General features: G+C 44.6%; 1 protein-coding gene across 2 annotated transcripts in view; it reads right to left on the bottom strand.

The window, feature by feature from the left end:
* MCF2L2 (MCF.2 cell line derived transforming sequence-like 2) overlaps positions 1 to 13723 on the bottom strand; it is a 318915-nt gene that overhangs the window by 176082 nt on the left and 129110 nt on the right. For both annotated transcript variants that reach the window (XM_032803865.2, XM_032803866.2), the window contains exons 6-7: positions 11868 to 11984; positions 5508 to 5657 (exon numbers count right to left, since the gene is read on the bottom strand). In XM_032803865.2, coding sequence (XP_032659756.1) covers positions 5508 to 5657; positions 11868 to 11984 — 267 coding nt within the window. The remainder of the gene's footprint in view (positions 1 to 5507; positions 5658 to 11867; positions 11985 to 13723) is intronic.

Raw genomic sequence — 13723 nt, 5'->3', positions numbered from 1 at the left:
GAGACTAGATTATTCTGTGCCATAGGTAGAGAATAGATGGGACTGAGGTGCACCACTGCTCAAGACGCCCACGATGGCAGGAAAATGATTAAATGAGCTATACTCAGATAATCCTGGCAAGTGACCCATGCTGCAGAGAAAGGTGCAACCCCCCAAGATCACTTGACAATCTGTCCTGGGGAAAAATTCCTTCCTAACCTCACATATGGCAACCATGAGATCAGTTACGATTGCTAACCTTGCCCATCTATATTCTGTTGTTATCCCCAGTAATCAACAAGTGTCACCTTCCTTTACACAAATTATTTTGTCCATTTATAAACAGTTAAGCAGTTACAAAATACCAAGAATAGACTCCCAATAATTTAGGAAATCAAATGCTGGGCTCAATTTACCAAAAAAAGGGCCCTACCACAAGTGGGCCCACTCACAAAAATGTGATCTCTGTTAAAAATTCTCCACAAAAAGGCAGCCTGGGACTTAGAGACCGACATTCGATTCTCTGCTTCACTATAGACTTTCTGTGTGACCCTGGGGAAGTCACGGTGTCTCTGTGCCTCTGTTCCCTATCTGTAGAACGGGATAATAGTACTGCCATGGATGGATAAAAATCAATGATTTTTTTTTAATTAAAAAAATTGGATTTTTTTTAATTTAAATCAGATTTTTTGATAAAATGCTTTTTGAGGAAAAAACCTATCTAAAGATCGTTTTTAATTAAAATAGTTTTAATTAAGATACAGCTCAAGATATTTCATCATGGAATAGGGATTACAAATTCTAATTCTATAGTATGAGACAATATATTCATGTCATGTTTAAGAAAAGTTTTGTAAACGAACAAACAGGAAAGTGAAGGTGAAGATGACTGAGTTAGCCGAAGAAGCAAGTATTTTCAATTTCTCATGTTGACCTGGCTGACATAGTCAATTTAATTTTTTTTTTAATATTTCATTTAACTATTTTAGTTAAAACCAATTTTAACAAAAACAAAATGGATTTTAAAAAACTCCGAATGTTTAACTACATTCAAAAATTCATATGCTTGTTTTCTTAGAACATTATGTTTACCGTTGAAGAAAAAGAATCCAGAATACACAACGTTGTTGTTTTAGTTAAATAAAACAATTTAAATGTCTGTTTGGTGGTGATCTCCTCCTAATACAGCATGGCAAGAAAATCCTCCAAATATTAATGATTAACCTGTTGAACTGGAGATATTTATGAAGTCATTGGGAGGTGAACTATCTGCTTCAGTTACATTTGATAAACGAAATAACCAAATAATCATTTCTGATACAGCTGTACAACTAATCTGAAAACTTTTCAAAATAAATCACTTTGAAAATGTATAGTGTGTACCTTCTAAAAATGAAACCTACATCTATCTGTGTATGAGTTGTGAAGAATATGTATTAAGGTTATAACAACCAACAAGAATGCACTTTTCCATAGAAATCCATGATTAAATCAAGTCTTCCTGACTCGTGATTTAAATCAAATCCACTCTGAGCACCGCCCTAACCTAATAGGCGGTTTGTGAGGATAAACACATTAAAGATTGTAAGGTGCTCAGATACTGTGGTAATTGCGGCCAAATAAGTACCTAGGGTGGATGGTAAGTAGAGGCACCAAGTGAGTAGTTGTTTAAAGTTTGTTTTGACCAGAGATTAAAAGGAGATTGATTTGGTATCACCGGTGGCTTTGTGCAATTTGCGGCTGTGGCTGGGTTTGAATTCTAGTGTGCTCCTTTTGTGTGGCATGGCACAGTAAGGAACTACAGCATAAAATTGCTCTGAAATGCATTTTAAAGTCTTGTGAGGATTTCCGTGAAATAGTCTTTGCTACATTTGCATAAGTTTTTGTCTCACTGGGCTTCATTCTCACTCTCAGGCTGAGCTGGGCTGCACAAAGGAAAGTCGCCTTCATTTTAAATCGCTGGAGGTGGCGGACGCTGTAGTCAATGCTAACTGAACAGAGCAGGAGTGAGCTGATGCAATAGCTATTTGAGAAAACTAGAGGGAGCTCAGGGAAGGAGTCTAGGAAGAGGGAACAGCAAGGTGGCCTAGAGCTGTTTCATCTATTTTTGCGAATTAATAAAAAAATCGATTTCATTTTAGTGCTTCCCTCCTTCAGACAAAATTTTAATAATAGATCTTCCTCCTCCGGCTATGTATATGAATTAGTTTCGTTGACGCAATCTGCCTCGGCTTTCTGCAGCAAAGCTCCTGAGACACTGAGTTACCTTACGTGGCATGCTCCCATCTTTAATTAGCCCCAGAATAAGGGCCTGATCCAAATCCCACTGAAATCAGTGGAAGTTTTTCCACTGACTTCACTGGGCTGTGAATCAGGCCCTATGCTTTCATGGGGGTTGCCCCCTTTCTAATGGCTGGTAACTGGACCCTCGAGGCTCCAACCCTGCCCTGCCTCTTCCACCAAGGCCCTACCCTTCTCTGCCTCTTCCCCTAGGCCCCGCCCCCTTCTCCACCTCTTCCTCCCAAGGCCCCACCCCTGCACACCGCGAGCTGCATGAGCAGCCTGGCCCTAGAGATGGCGGTGGCAGCTGCTGCGCTGTCCCCTTCCTTCCACTTAGGGTTGCCACCTTTTCAAAAGATAAAAAAAATTCCAACAACCAGACATCAGGGCTTTTCAAATGGCACCCGGATACACCAGCCAAAACCCTGACTGTCCGGGTGACAACCCTAGCTTTCATTAATCTAGTCCATTCTGACTTCAGGACTGATTTCCGAATGCGGTGCTTCCAAGGCTGCCAAGAGAAGAGGGTGCTGTCTTCTATTTAGCATCCTTCTAGTACAGTTACCTCTGCCAGAGCCATCTCAACAGCACATTGACTAATTAAGGTCTGCTCCTGCTTGTGCAGAAGTCAGTGCCAAAGCTCCCATTGATTTCAGTGGAGCACTGTCTGGCCCTACTACTGGTGGGAATTCTTGGGAATGCTGTTGTGTCGCAGCCAAAGGACAGAATAGATCCAGGCGAAAAAGAACAATATCCAGTCTCCTAATTTCAACTCTTCCTATTAACTAGTTTCTGTCTGTTCAATGCTTTGAAAAGCTAAAGCGCTGTCTAAATGTACATGCTATTATGAGCCCTCAGACAAACATGCAAGGGAAGGACAAAGAAAAACAGTGGCAAATATAGAATGAATTCAGTGGCAGGAGTGGAGTCAGTGATTTCTGCAGCTCTAGGTTTGCTGAATGGTAGGAGTGCTGGTGAGAGAGACTCCTGTTGATCCTATTCTATCAGTAACACTGCTTTGAAGTCAGCTGCATCTGCCCAAGAGTCTATCAGAAACTCCTGAAAGATGTGGTACTGGCAGTGCAGTGGATGCAACTGCAAAACCCGAAAGCACACAATGGACCTGTCCAACAGCTGAAAAAATCCACTCAGAATGCAGGAGCTGAAATGCAGAGAGAATGATTCTGTTCAACTCCAAGGAGAGAGAGGATTTTATTGAATTTTAAGGCATGCCCCAACCACACGTGTGGCCTGGAAGACCGGGATTTAGGTTCCCAAGAATTCCCACCAGCAAGTGGACATCATGGCTTGCTGTAAGAGTGCAATAGGTCTGCAATAACAGCCACACTCCTGTGGTTTTAACCTTTGTGCATTGATGTGCAGGGAAGGTGTTTCAACCCTTATTGATGCAACTGCAGCAACCATTCAGAAACATTCAAGTGCCATCCAATTCCCAATCTGCATCGCCCAGCTAAGCTTCAGGCTCAGCAGAGATGTAGCACTAGCATTTACAGCTGCAGCCTGCACTCGTCTGTGCTGAAAATGTTGTTCAAGGTACAACAGAACAAGAACAATTAGTAATATTCTATGCTTACGTATACGTGTTTTAAATCTACAGATCACGCACACATTACAAAGCCTCTAGGTGCATTCACAGCTTAGACCGCCTCAACACGCAGCAGCTTCAAGGATCCCAAAGCACTTTACAAACTATGGGTCAGATCGTGCCATATGCTGAAAGCCATCATTGCATGCTGAAGTCAATGGGTGTTGAAGGCACATGGGACTGTGTCCTTTATACACATAGCCCCACTGATATGCATCTACCCAGGGGATAGGACAGCAGCTGGTGTACTTCAGCTTATAAGGGAGAAGGGATATTTGGGGCCCAAGATACCAGGGAGAAAACCCTATTCTTAAGAAATCTACCATAGGATTTTTAGGGTATGTTTACACTGCAGTGTAAGCCCAGCAGTTGAACTCAGGCTCAGGCCTAGCCCCCCTTACATCCACCCATAAATCGCTCTAATACAAGGCTCAGACCCAGGGTCCCAGGACCCTACATGGGTGGAGGGTCTGAGCCTGAGTCAAGCTGGGACTCTGCGTTCAAGTCCTATTGGTTTGCAGTGCAGACACAACCCCCCTGGACTCATGCTCTGAGAGTCTGCCAAAAGCATCCCACAATCCCACAGGTCAACCTTTGTGCTCTGGACAGTCAATTTTTCCCACACAGCACCATGAACTAAGAGCTAGAGTGGCCACATATTGGGAGGAATTCTGGGATACAGGTGATTGGACTCGGGCTGCATAATGTACTGTAGATGCTGGAGCCCCAGGCTGGGACCCAGGGTTCAACAATTCCTAAGCTGGGGTTACAAATGAATATAGATGCTCACGCCCTAGGTTAACAAACCCAAGGTCTGCTCATCTGAGTTCTAACAACACTGGGCATATATTGCATGGTAGACATACCCTTTGCATGAGTACACCCAGCAAACAAGAGCTCGTTTTTTAAGTTCTCTTCTGGAACTCAAACGAACGCGCGCGCACATGCACACACACACAGAGTAAACTGCACACTTTATCCACCATAGAAGGTCTTGGATGACACTGCCAGGATGTGACTGTGTGTTTTGAGGGGCCTCATCTGTATCAGGCTTTTTTGGGGAATTCTCTGCCTCTGGCACTAGCCCTGGTGTTTACAACAATGGCAGTGCTGGAGTAGAGAAGCACTGGTGCTTTCTACCTCCACCTCATCTACATCTGCTCTGAGCTGCCAGGTTTTCTGAAAGAGATTAGCATAGCCAGGGAGCATAGGTATTTCATACCCGAGTCTTAGACCATTCCGCCATAACGTGGTAAGTGAGATTGTTAATGCCAGGCATTGCCGTCTGAAAGGAACGAGGCAAAACCGACTTTTAGAGCCAATCTACAGCACGAGGCAACACTCATACCCATTCTGCCTTCAACCAGCACAGGAAAAGTCAGTCCTCTACCAGGAAATCCCAAAAAGTCAGGACTCTTATTCTAGCACATCTATTGGCCAGCCTCTAGCATTAATTTAATGCCAGCTTCTGTAGCTTAGGTAATTACTAGTTATGTAGCAACTGGGAAAAAAAGAATGGAGCACTTTATCTTTCACTCCTCCCTGGAGCAAGCGAAGGCTGGATCAAAGCAGAGAGCAAACCTGCTGTTGGGAAATCCAACAAGGCACCCATGGGGCAGGGCTGTCACGCAGCATTACTCACCTTCAGCTTGTTGTGGTGCTCTGTGTGGGAGGAGAGGAGTTCCTCTGTGCACTGCACATCGTTGGGAAGCTCAGTCTCTGCCAGGTCCGTTCCAAAGGTCTGTAGCATCTGTGCTGTCGTTTTCACTGTCATGGCAAAGTTCTCAATGGCCTGGAACAGCAGCAGCATTATACAGAGTCACAAGCTGGTTACTTCGCAGTTCAATAGTATTTCTTAGTGTATGGTACCATGCCCTGAAGTGGTGAATGTAACATACTGGTAAAGGGTGTCACGTCTCCCTCTAGTGCAGGGGTTCTCAAAGTGTGGGCTGGGGCCCCAAAGTGGGTTGGGACCCCATTTTAATGGAGTTGCAAGGCTGGTGTTGGCCCTAGCAAGTCTGAAGCCAAAGCACGAGTCCCATCGCCCAGGCCTGAAGCCAAAGCCAAAGGCCCACCACCCAGGCTAAGGTTACATGCCCCCTGCCCAGGGCAGAAGTCCTTGGGCTGCAGCTTTGGTCCCCCACCCATGGCGCAGATCAGGTGGTGGGGTTCGGGCAGCTTCAGTCTTTGGTCCCCTCTCCTGAGGTTGGGTAGTAATTTTTGTTGTCAGAAGGGGGTCACAGTGCAATGACATTTGAGAACTGCTACTCTAGTGGATGGTCCACTATGGGATAACAGGTTAATACTGCTACTAGCTAATGGAGTTTGTCCTTTAGCTCAAGCTGTAGAGTTCAGTGCTGCAGATCCCAGGTGCAAGTCCTGCTGACAGCCCAGGCAGCACATCATCACATGAGGCAGATCAACAATTACAATCACCTCAATTTCCCTGCTGGGGAAATTCCCAGAGCTAATGTGACTTGCCCAAAGCCACAGGGTGTCGGTGTGGGAGCCAAGATTAGAATTTAAAGGATCCTGGCTCCCAGTCCTGTGTGAAGCCCACTAGAATATTCTGCAATGTTGAAAGCATTTATGTAAGGCCTTATCTAGGCTGAGGGGACACTGAAGTACTCAGCAAGGCCTTTTCCAGTTCATGTTTTTATACTCAGATCCTCACCGAGGGAGAATATCTGTCTACATCTCACGTATCAGGAGGTACAAATCCAGAATGCCCATCTGTACTTGAAGCAAAATTCCACAGTCATCCCCTTCCATTCCTCTGCCTATATTGCAACAGTCCCCAAACTTTTCATGGCCACGACTCCACCTTACCTCATCCACGCTCACACACCGCTGGGACTGGAAGCAGGGCTGGGGCTCCTGGGGGGGGGAGATGGGCATGAACAGGGGTAAGGGGGCTGAGGTTGGTGCCAGGGATGGGGTTGGGAGCGGAAGCCATTGGTTGGGGGCCCTGGCTGAGGGTGGGATTGGGGCTGTGGCCAGAAGAGGAGCTGCAGATGGAGGCGAAGCTGGACTAGGTGATGCTCCCACTCTACGCTTTAGGGGCTAGCCCAGGCCCTGCAGAACTCCCTGAATGTTCCTCCATGCCCCCTTTGGGAACCACTGACATATCATTATTGAAAACTTAACACAATTTTGAGTATTGTTGCCTCTCCACCCCTGGAACGCTCCTACACAACTATTTCTCACAACCAAATCAAGAGTGATCAATTCTTTTCTTTTTTTAAGATGAAAGTAAGAGTTACGAAGGCTATGGAAAGAAGCAGGCGAACACTTCAAACCACTCACTCCCATACTAGTTTTTCAGGGTGAAATACTTTGATCAAACTCATCGGCTGTGACAAAAAGCTTTTTATCATGCATCAAGTAGCTGCATGAGATTTTTTTCTGCCTCCTGCAAGAACACTGCACTACTTTAGGCACAAGCAGAGGTTGCATTCCTTATAGCTTCTAGCAATTCCTACTTTGCTTTCTCTCTCCCAAATGTTTACACTCGGACCAAGCTAGTTAGACCGGTGCTCAGGAAGTTGTCAAGGCCAGTTATGCAATGCATAGATGGTGGTTGCTAGCTTGATTGCTGTAAGATTCCCTGCTCCGGTGAAGGCTGAAATTCTAGATTAACAACTATGCGAGCTGCATGCTATATGCTCAATGTAAAACAAATATTGGGACACAGTGTTAAAAAAGGGCCAGAGAAAAATTTTAACCAATAAACTCTCCAAAACCCAGACACAGTATCTATACCACATACGGGCCCAGCTTAGCATCTTCTGTTCCTAATACACAATACAGACTTTCCTTTAGCTAAGTTTTTTTTAAACTGAATGACATTGCAAGTTTGTGACCATTTGCAAAGCCCACAAATAATCCACATTTCATCCTCTCTGGAAGGGACAACAACTTCTTGTCCTTCGTAAAGGTATCTCTTCAGTACCGTTGAGACTCGGGGCCTGTTTCGCTTCTTTCTTAAGGTGAAATCCTAGTTCCACTGATATCAGTGATAAAACTCGCGTTGACTTCAGTGGGGCCAGGAGGATCTCATTCTTACACTTGTGCATAGGGGCCAACACCATGGGTACACTGGGGCTGGAGCACCCATGGAGAAAAAAAAGTGGGTGCTGAGCACCCACCGGGAGCCCCCCCGATTCATCTGTTTTCCCTCCCACCCAGCGCTTCCTGCCCACTGCGGATCAGCTGTTCAGCAGTCTGCAGGAGGCACTGTGGGGTAGGGGGCGGGACGGGGCGGAGCAGAGGCAGGATGAGGAATTGGGGGAAGGCGTGGAATAGGGGTGGGGCCTGGGGCGGAGCAGGGGTCCAGCATCCCCTAGCAACTCAAAGACAGCACCTATGCACTGGTGTAAGGCAGAAGTGACTCCAATGAAGTCAGTGAAGATGCAAAGGTTGGGTGCCAGGATGACAACTTGTCTACACAAGGAAGTTATTCCAGAATAACTAGGATATGAATTTAAGGTGCAGAATAGCTATTCTGGTCAATTTCCCCACATAGACAAACCCATAAGAGAATGGAAAATCAGACCCTGGGTCTGTATGGCTAGAAAACAAGATCATCATGACTTCAAGGGGAGGGGGAAAAGCTCAGCTTTATGAGGGCAGTAAAACGCACACTATGTCGGACGGGAATTTAGCAAACCTAGTACCTTTTCTCAGCACGGAGGTGTGACACAGAGGCCCACTGGGGGATCGCTACTTGGTCAGCAACTCTTTTCAGGCCTGACATGCTCACTACACCTAACACACTGTTGTCATGATATTTATCCAAAAAGTGGCATCACTGGAAAACTAATAACTCAACAATTATTAACACTGTTATATGATGTACGTATGGCAAATCCACGAAGGATTTGTTATGCTGGAAAGATGGGACCAAAATGTGCTTAAACCAGCCATGTCCAGAAGAGTTGATAAGTAGTTTTTCTCCAGAGAAAGGAGAGAGGCCAACACCTCAAGCCATGTGTGTCCAAATTCAATGGGCTATTCATTTGTGTGGGTTGCAGGAACAGATCATTTGCATTGTAAAAATCACCACTGGGGGAGTAGACTGCATGGAGTCTACACCAGACAGCACGGTGACCACACCCAGCAGAGAAAAGGAGCCTTGTCTTGGCTGCCTTTTCACAGACTACATTTCAAAGGTTTACTGGACTTAAAAAAAGAAAGGGGAGAGAACCCCACAGTTATCCATTACTGGGCATATACAAGAGGCCAGAGCTCTTCTACATCTGAAAAAAGGGGATCCTTCAACCCAGGGATTGAAGTCTCTGGGAACTGAATATAGGTGAGAAAGCTGCTCAGGTAAAGACTGTAACTTGCTGAAATTAAGTTCCAGTCACAGAAGTGGATTTTTTACCCACGAAAGCTTATGCCCAAATACATCTGTTAGTCTTTAAGGTGCCACCTGACTCCTCGTTGTTTTTGTGGACACAGTCTAACACGGCTATGCCTCTGATACTTAGTCACAGAAGTGTGTTTTTGCTTTTGTTTGTAACCATTTCTCTTTTTATCTCTTGAACCTGAACTTGCTTTTTTTAACTGAATAAACTTGTTTTATGTTTTATTTAAACCAACCGAGTGCTTTGACTGCACTGAAGTGATTGTTAACGCCAGTCAAGATAACAAGCTGCGATGTCTGTCTCTTTAAAGCAGAAGCAAATGTAATTGCTTCTGCACATGTCCCAGGAGACAGCTGGACACTGCAGGGAGACAGATTTGGAGAAATTCAGGATGGGGGAGTGTTGGAGTCACTGTGCAAACAGTAGCTGGGCTGTGGAAGCTAGGATATGATCTGTACGCTTGTCTGCTGGCTGTTCACGTCTAGGTTGTGAGCCACAGCTGCACAGCCCTGAAGACACTCAGAGCTCCAGGGCAAGCAGTGACACAATCCTTTACTGGTCTGTGCTGAACCCCAGAACTTCACAGCAGGGGACATGAAAGTCCCATACAAAAGCAAGAGGCATGAAGCAATGAGGAAGTCAGTCCCTGTGAGAAAACTATGCCCTTCGCGATGTGATTTGTCATAAGGAACTAGCCAGAAATATTCAGAGACATTTCTTCTGAGAGTTTTAAGCCTGCATTGGTGATCAATAACAGAGTTCGGCCAAAACCAACCACTGAGCTCAGAACACTTCCTGACTTAGGGCTTAGTTCCACACATCCCCAGAGATCCCAATCCTACAGGCAGATCTGCCCAGATGGACCTCGGTACTGCTCACAGCCCCAGTGAAATCAATCCCTTTCCAGATCAGGGCCCAGCTTTGTATCTTGCTCCTTTCTGAATAAGATGATGAACCAATACCTTGGTTCTTAACAGTCCTGAATTTGAGATAAGGTCTTTGCAGCTGCCATCCTTTCCTAAACAATAACATATTCATGTGTATGGATGATTAGCCACTGGAATACATTAATCAACCCAAGAGGGGGGATTAAACATCCAAGCAAGTAACAAGTTCTTTCAAGGTCAATAGAAGAATAAAGTCTTTATTTGTGCCTTCCAGCTGAAATTATTATTGCCATACTGTTCTTGGGTCATTGAAGAAATCAGACCCACTCTGTCATGCATTTTTACATAATGAAGAAATGAAAACAAAGGAAAATATACTCCTAGGGGAATTCTGTGTCATTGCACATGCGCAGAGTTCATCGCCTCAACAGATTTCTTTGCTTCCCCGCAGAAAAATGACTTATGATGGGGAAGTAAAGGGAAGCCGCAAGAGCGATCACGCGCCCCTCCCTAGCAGTGCAGGCAGATTGGTTTGGGCACCTGGAGCAGCTGGTAGAGACATAAATCACTGCCGGAGTAGGGAGGGTGGGCAGTCCCTCTCACTCACTATTGTGGTATGCTCATGCTCAGCGTGGAGGGGCTTGGCTTTGGGGTGTTTCTGAGGAGGTAGGTATGGGGCAGGCTCTGTCCCCTCAGGCAGAGCAGAATGTAGCAGCCTGCCTGCTTAGTGAATTGTTTCCCTTTGTTCTTAGTGAATTCTCCCAGGAGTATAAACAGATGTAAAAATTTTAAGGCTCCTTTACATTGTCAGAGTGGTGTAAAGGACTCTTATTGTAAAGGACAGGAAGGCCTTATAAATGCTTATGGTGCTTTAGGGATTAGAACTGGTCTAAATTTTTGGACTGAAAAAATTTCCTATCAAAACGTGCTCCATGAACTGTTTGCTACTGACCTCTACGGAGATGGTCAGTAGCCAATATAAATTGTGAGTTTGAGTCCCCACCCCTCACTTGCTCTTCAGTTGCCTATGATGTAACACTGAGCATATGGCTGCTTATATTGGTTGACTAATAACTAGAAGTAAAGGGTGAATACTAGCTACATTACTATTAGACAAAGGGGGTTTGGGGGTTTCCTCCAATGCTCCCCACTCCCATTCTCCATCCATTGTACTGTTGAGTTAAATAAATTATCCAAATAATTGAAACCAGAGTGAATATATTGCGTTATTTTAACAACTAAAATATGCAGAGTTTTGCAGAATTTTAAAATATTGTGCATAGAATTTTTAATTTTTTGGTGCCGAATTCCCCCAGGAGCAAAAATAAAATCCAGTGGCTTCAGTGTTTTTTTCCTCACAAACACAGGAATATTTGATTCTCGTTAAAGTGAGATTCTTAGGCTCTGATTCAGGAAGTCACATAAGTACATGCTTACAGTTAACCATGTGCTGAAGTCTCATTGCTTTGCTTGTATAGAGAGATGCTGTGTTGAACCAGGATCCTACTACAGAGAAGCATTTAGACGTAAGCTTCACATACCAGTCTTGCCAAGCCCCTACAGTATTTTGGAGGGTCTTTTCTCCCTCCATTATGTAGTGGATTTGGGTGAGTAGATTCCATTAAGCTCTAATAAAAGTCACAGGCCTAACTCTAACTGGAGAATCATCCTTTAATATTTAAGTTTCAATCATTGCCTGAAGACTTCAGGATGCAGAACTGAATGAATACAAGACACAATACTCACAGTTCGATGGTGTATCCATTGACTGTGGCCATACTCCAGGGTTCCCTCTAACTCCCGGGTTAGCTGACTTTTGTCAATATAGCCATGTAGATCCGAAACAGAATTTAACATGATGATCTGCAGTGATGAATCCAAACACAGTGTATTAATTGAGAGAGATAACACTGCACTTTAGATCCTTCCTCCTAGGTTCCCTATTCACCTTATATGTGTATGGCCAAATTCCATGCTGACTTAGACCCTGGGCATTTCCAACAAAGCCAATAATTTGTCATCATTTATAATGTATATCTGCACTTTCATCAGAGCACCTCTGTGATATATAGATAAATATACTCGGTTCTGCTAGTGAAGGCAGGGGGCTGGACTCGATGACCTTTCAGGGTCCCTTCCAGTTCTATGAGATATAAATATATATATATAAATTTACACCACTGTAACGCCACTGAGTTCAGTGAAGTTACTCCTCATATAACCTGGTGTCATGAGTCCTGATTCCTGCTCTAACCCTTACATGAGCTACCTTCCCAGCCCACCTTAAAAACTAGAACTGCATGATGAAAGAAAGGCAGATTTGCATTAAGCTTCAGATTCATGGATTTCATAGACTCCATGGCCAGAAGGGACCACTGTGATCACACAGCCCGTAGCACTTCTCCCGCAATAATTCCCACAGCATCTCTCTCTAGGAACATCAACCCTAATTTTCTGCTACAATCACACGCAAGCAGCTATGCAAATAACACACATTTAAATGTACAGTGTTGTTTTCTTAGCAGCTGGAATGCACAATGACTTGAGGGGCAACATGGAGGTGATGGGTAAGCACGTTAGAAATCTGATATATCAGATTTTGATTAAATACATGAAACATCCTTGTTTGCTGCATCATTCAATGTAATAATATAATCTAGCTTTTCTGTAGCTCTTTGGCTGGATTTGCCTCAAACACTCCACCCTGCTAGCAAATGTTGATCCTTCTGGGGAAAGTTAAGGGGATTCTGCAAACACTCTGTGCTAGTGGGTTGTTATTCCACCTGGAGAAAAGGGAGATGGGAGTGGGTGTCTGAGGATAGAGGATAGGTGGTATGGGCTGAGCAGCTCTGCAGGAGGAATTTTAGGAGCAGCCATGCCTGTGGAGAAGGGTTGAGTTGCTCTTGTTTAACTGATTGTTGTTTACTTTGTTAATAAAAGCCGTACACTGAGACAAAGGCAAACGTGAACTTTACACTGGGTGTGGGCTGAGTTTTATACAGCAGGTTGAGAAAGACAGTTTACTTTGCCTTAGCCAACAAAGCATAATCAGCCACAGATAAAGAACACATAAAATGCAAATGAAGACTAATCAGTAGAAGGGAGCTTTGGCATGGAGAGAAGCACTTAAGAAAGGTACCAGATTAAGGGCCCTGGAAACTGAAGTCCTCCACCTACAGAGCATACACAATGTGTCAATAACATTTCTCCTCTTTGCGTCCCTGTCCCAACATGCTGCGACATGGACAGAGCGTCTGGGCAGAGAGTAACTCAGGGTACGTCTACACTACAGGATTATTCCAATTTTACACAAACTGGTTTTGTAAAACAGATTGCATAAAGTCGAATGCACGCGGCCACACAAAGCACAATAATTCAGTGATGTGCGTCCATGTACCGAGGCTAGCGTCGATTTCTGGAGCATTGCACTGTGGGTAGCTATCCCATAGCTATCCCATAGTTCCCACAGTCACCCCCGCCCACTGAAATTCTGGGTTGAGATCCCAATGCATGATGGTGCAAAAACAATGTCACGGGTGATTCTGGGTAAATGTCGTCACTCAATCCTTCCTCCATGAAGGAAACAGCAGACAATCATTTTG

Source organism: Chelonoidis abingdonii, chromosome 8, assembly GCF_003597395.2.
Source record: "Chelonoidis abingdonii isolate Lonesome George chromosome 8, CheloAbing_2.0, whole genome shotgun sequence".
Classification (NCBI taxonomy): Eukaryota; Metazoa; Chordata; order Testudines; family Testudinidae; genus Chelonoidis; species Chelonoidis abingdonii.
This window is presented reverse-complemented; position numbering and strand designations above follow the sequence as displayed.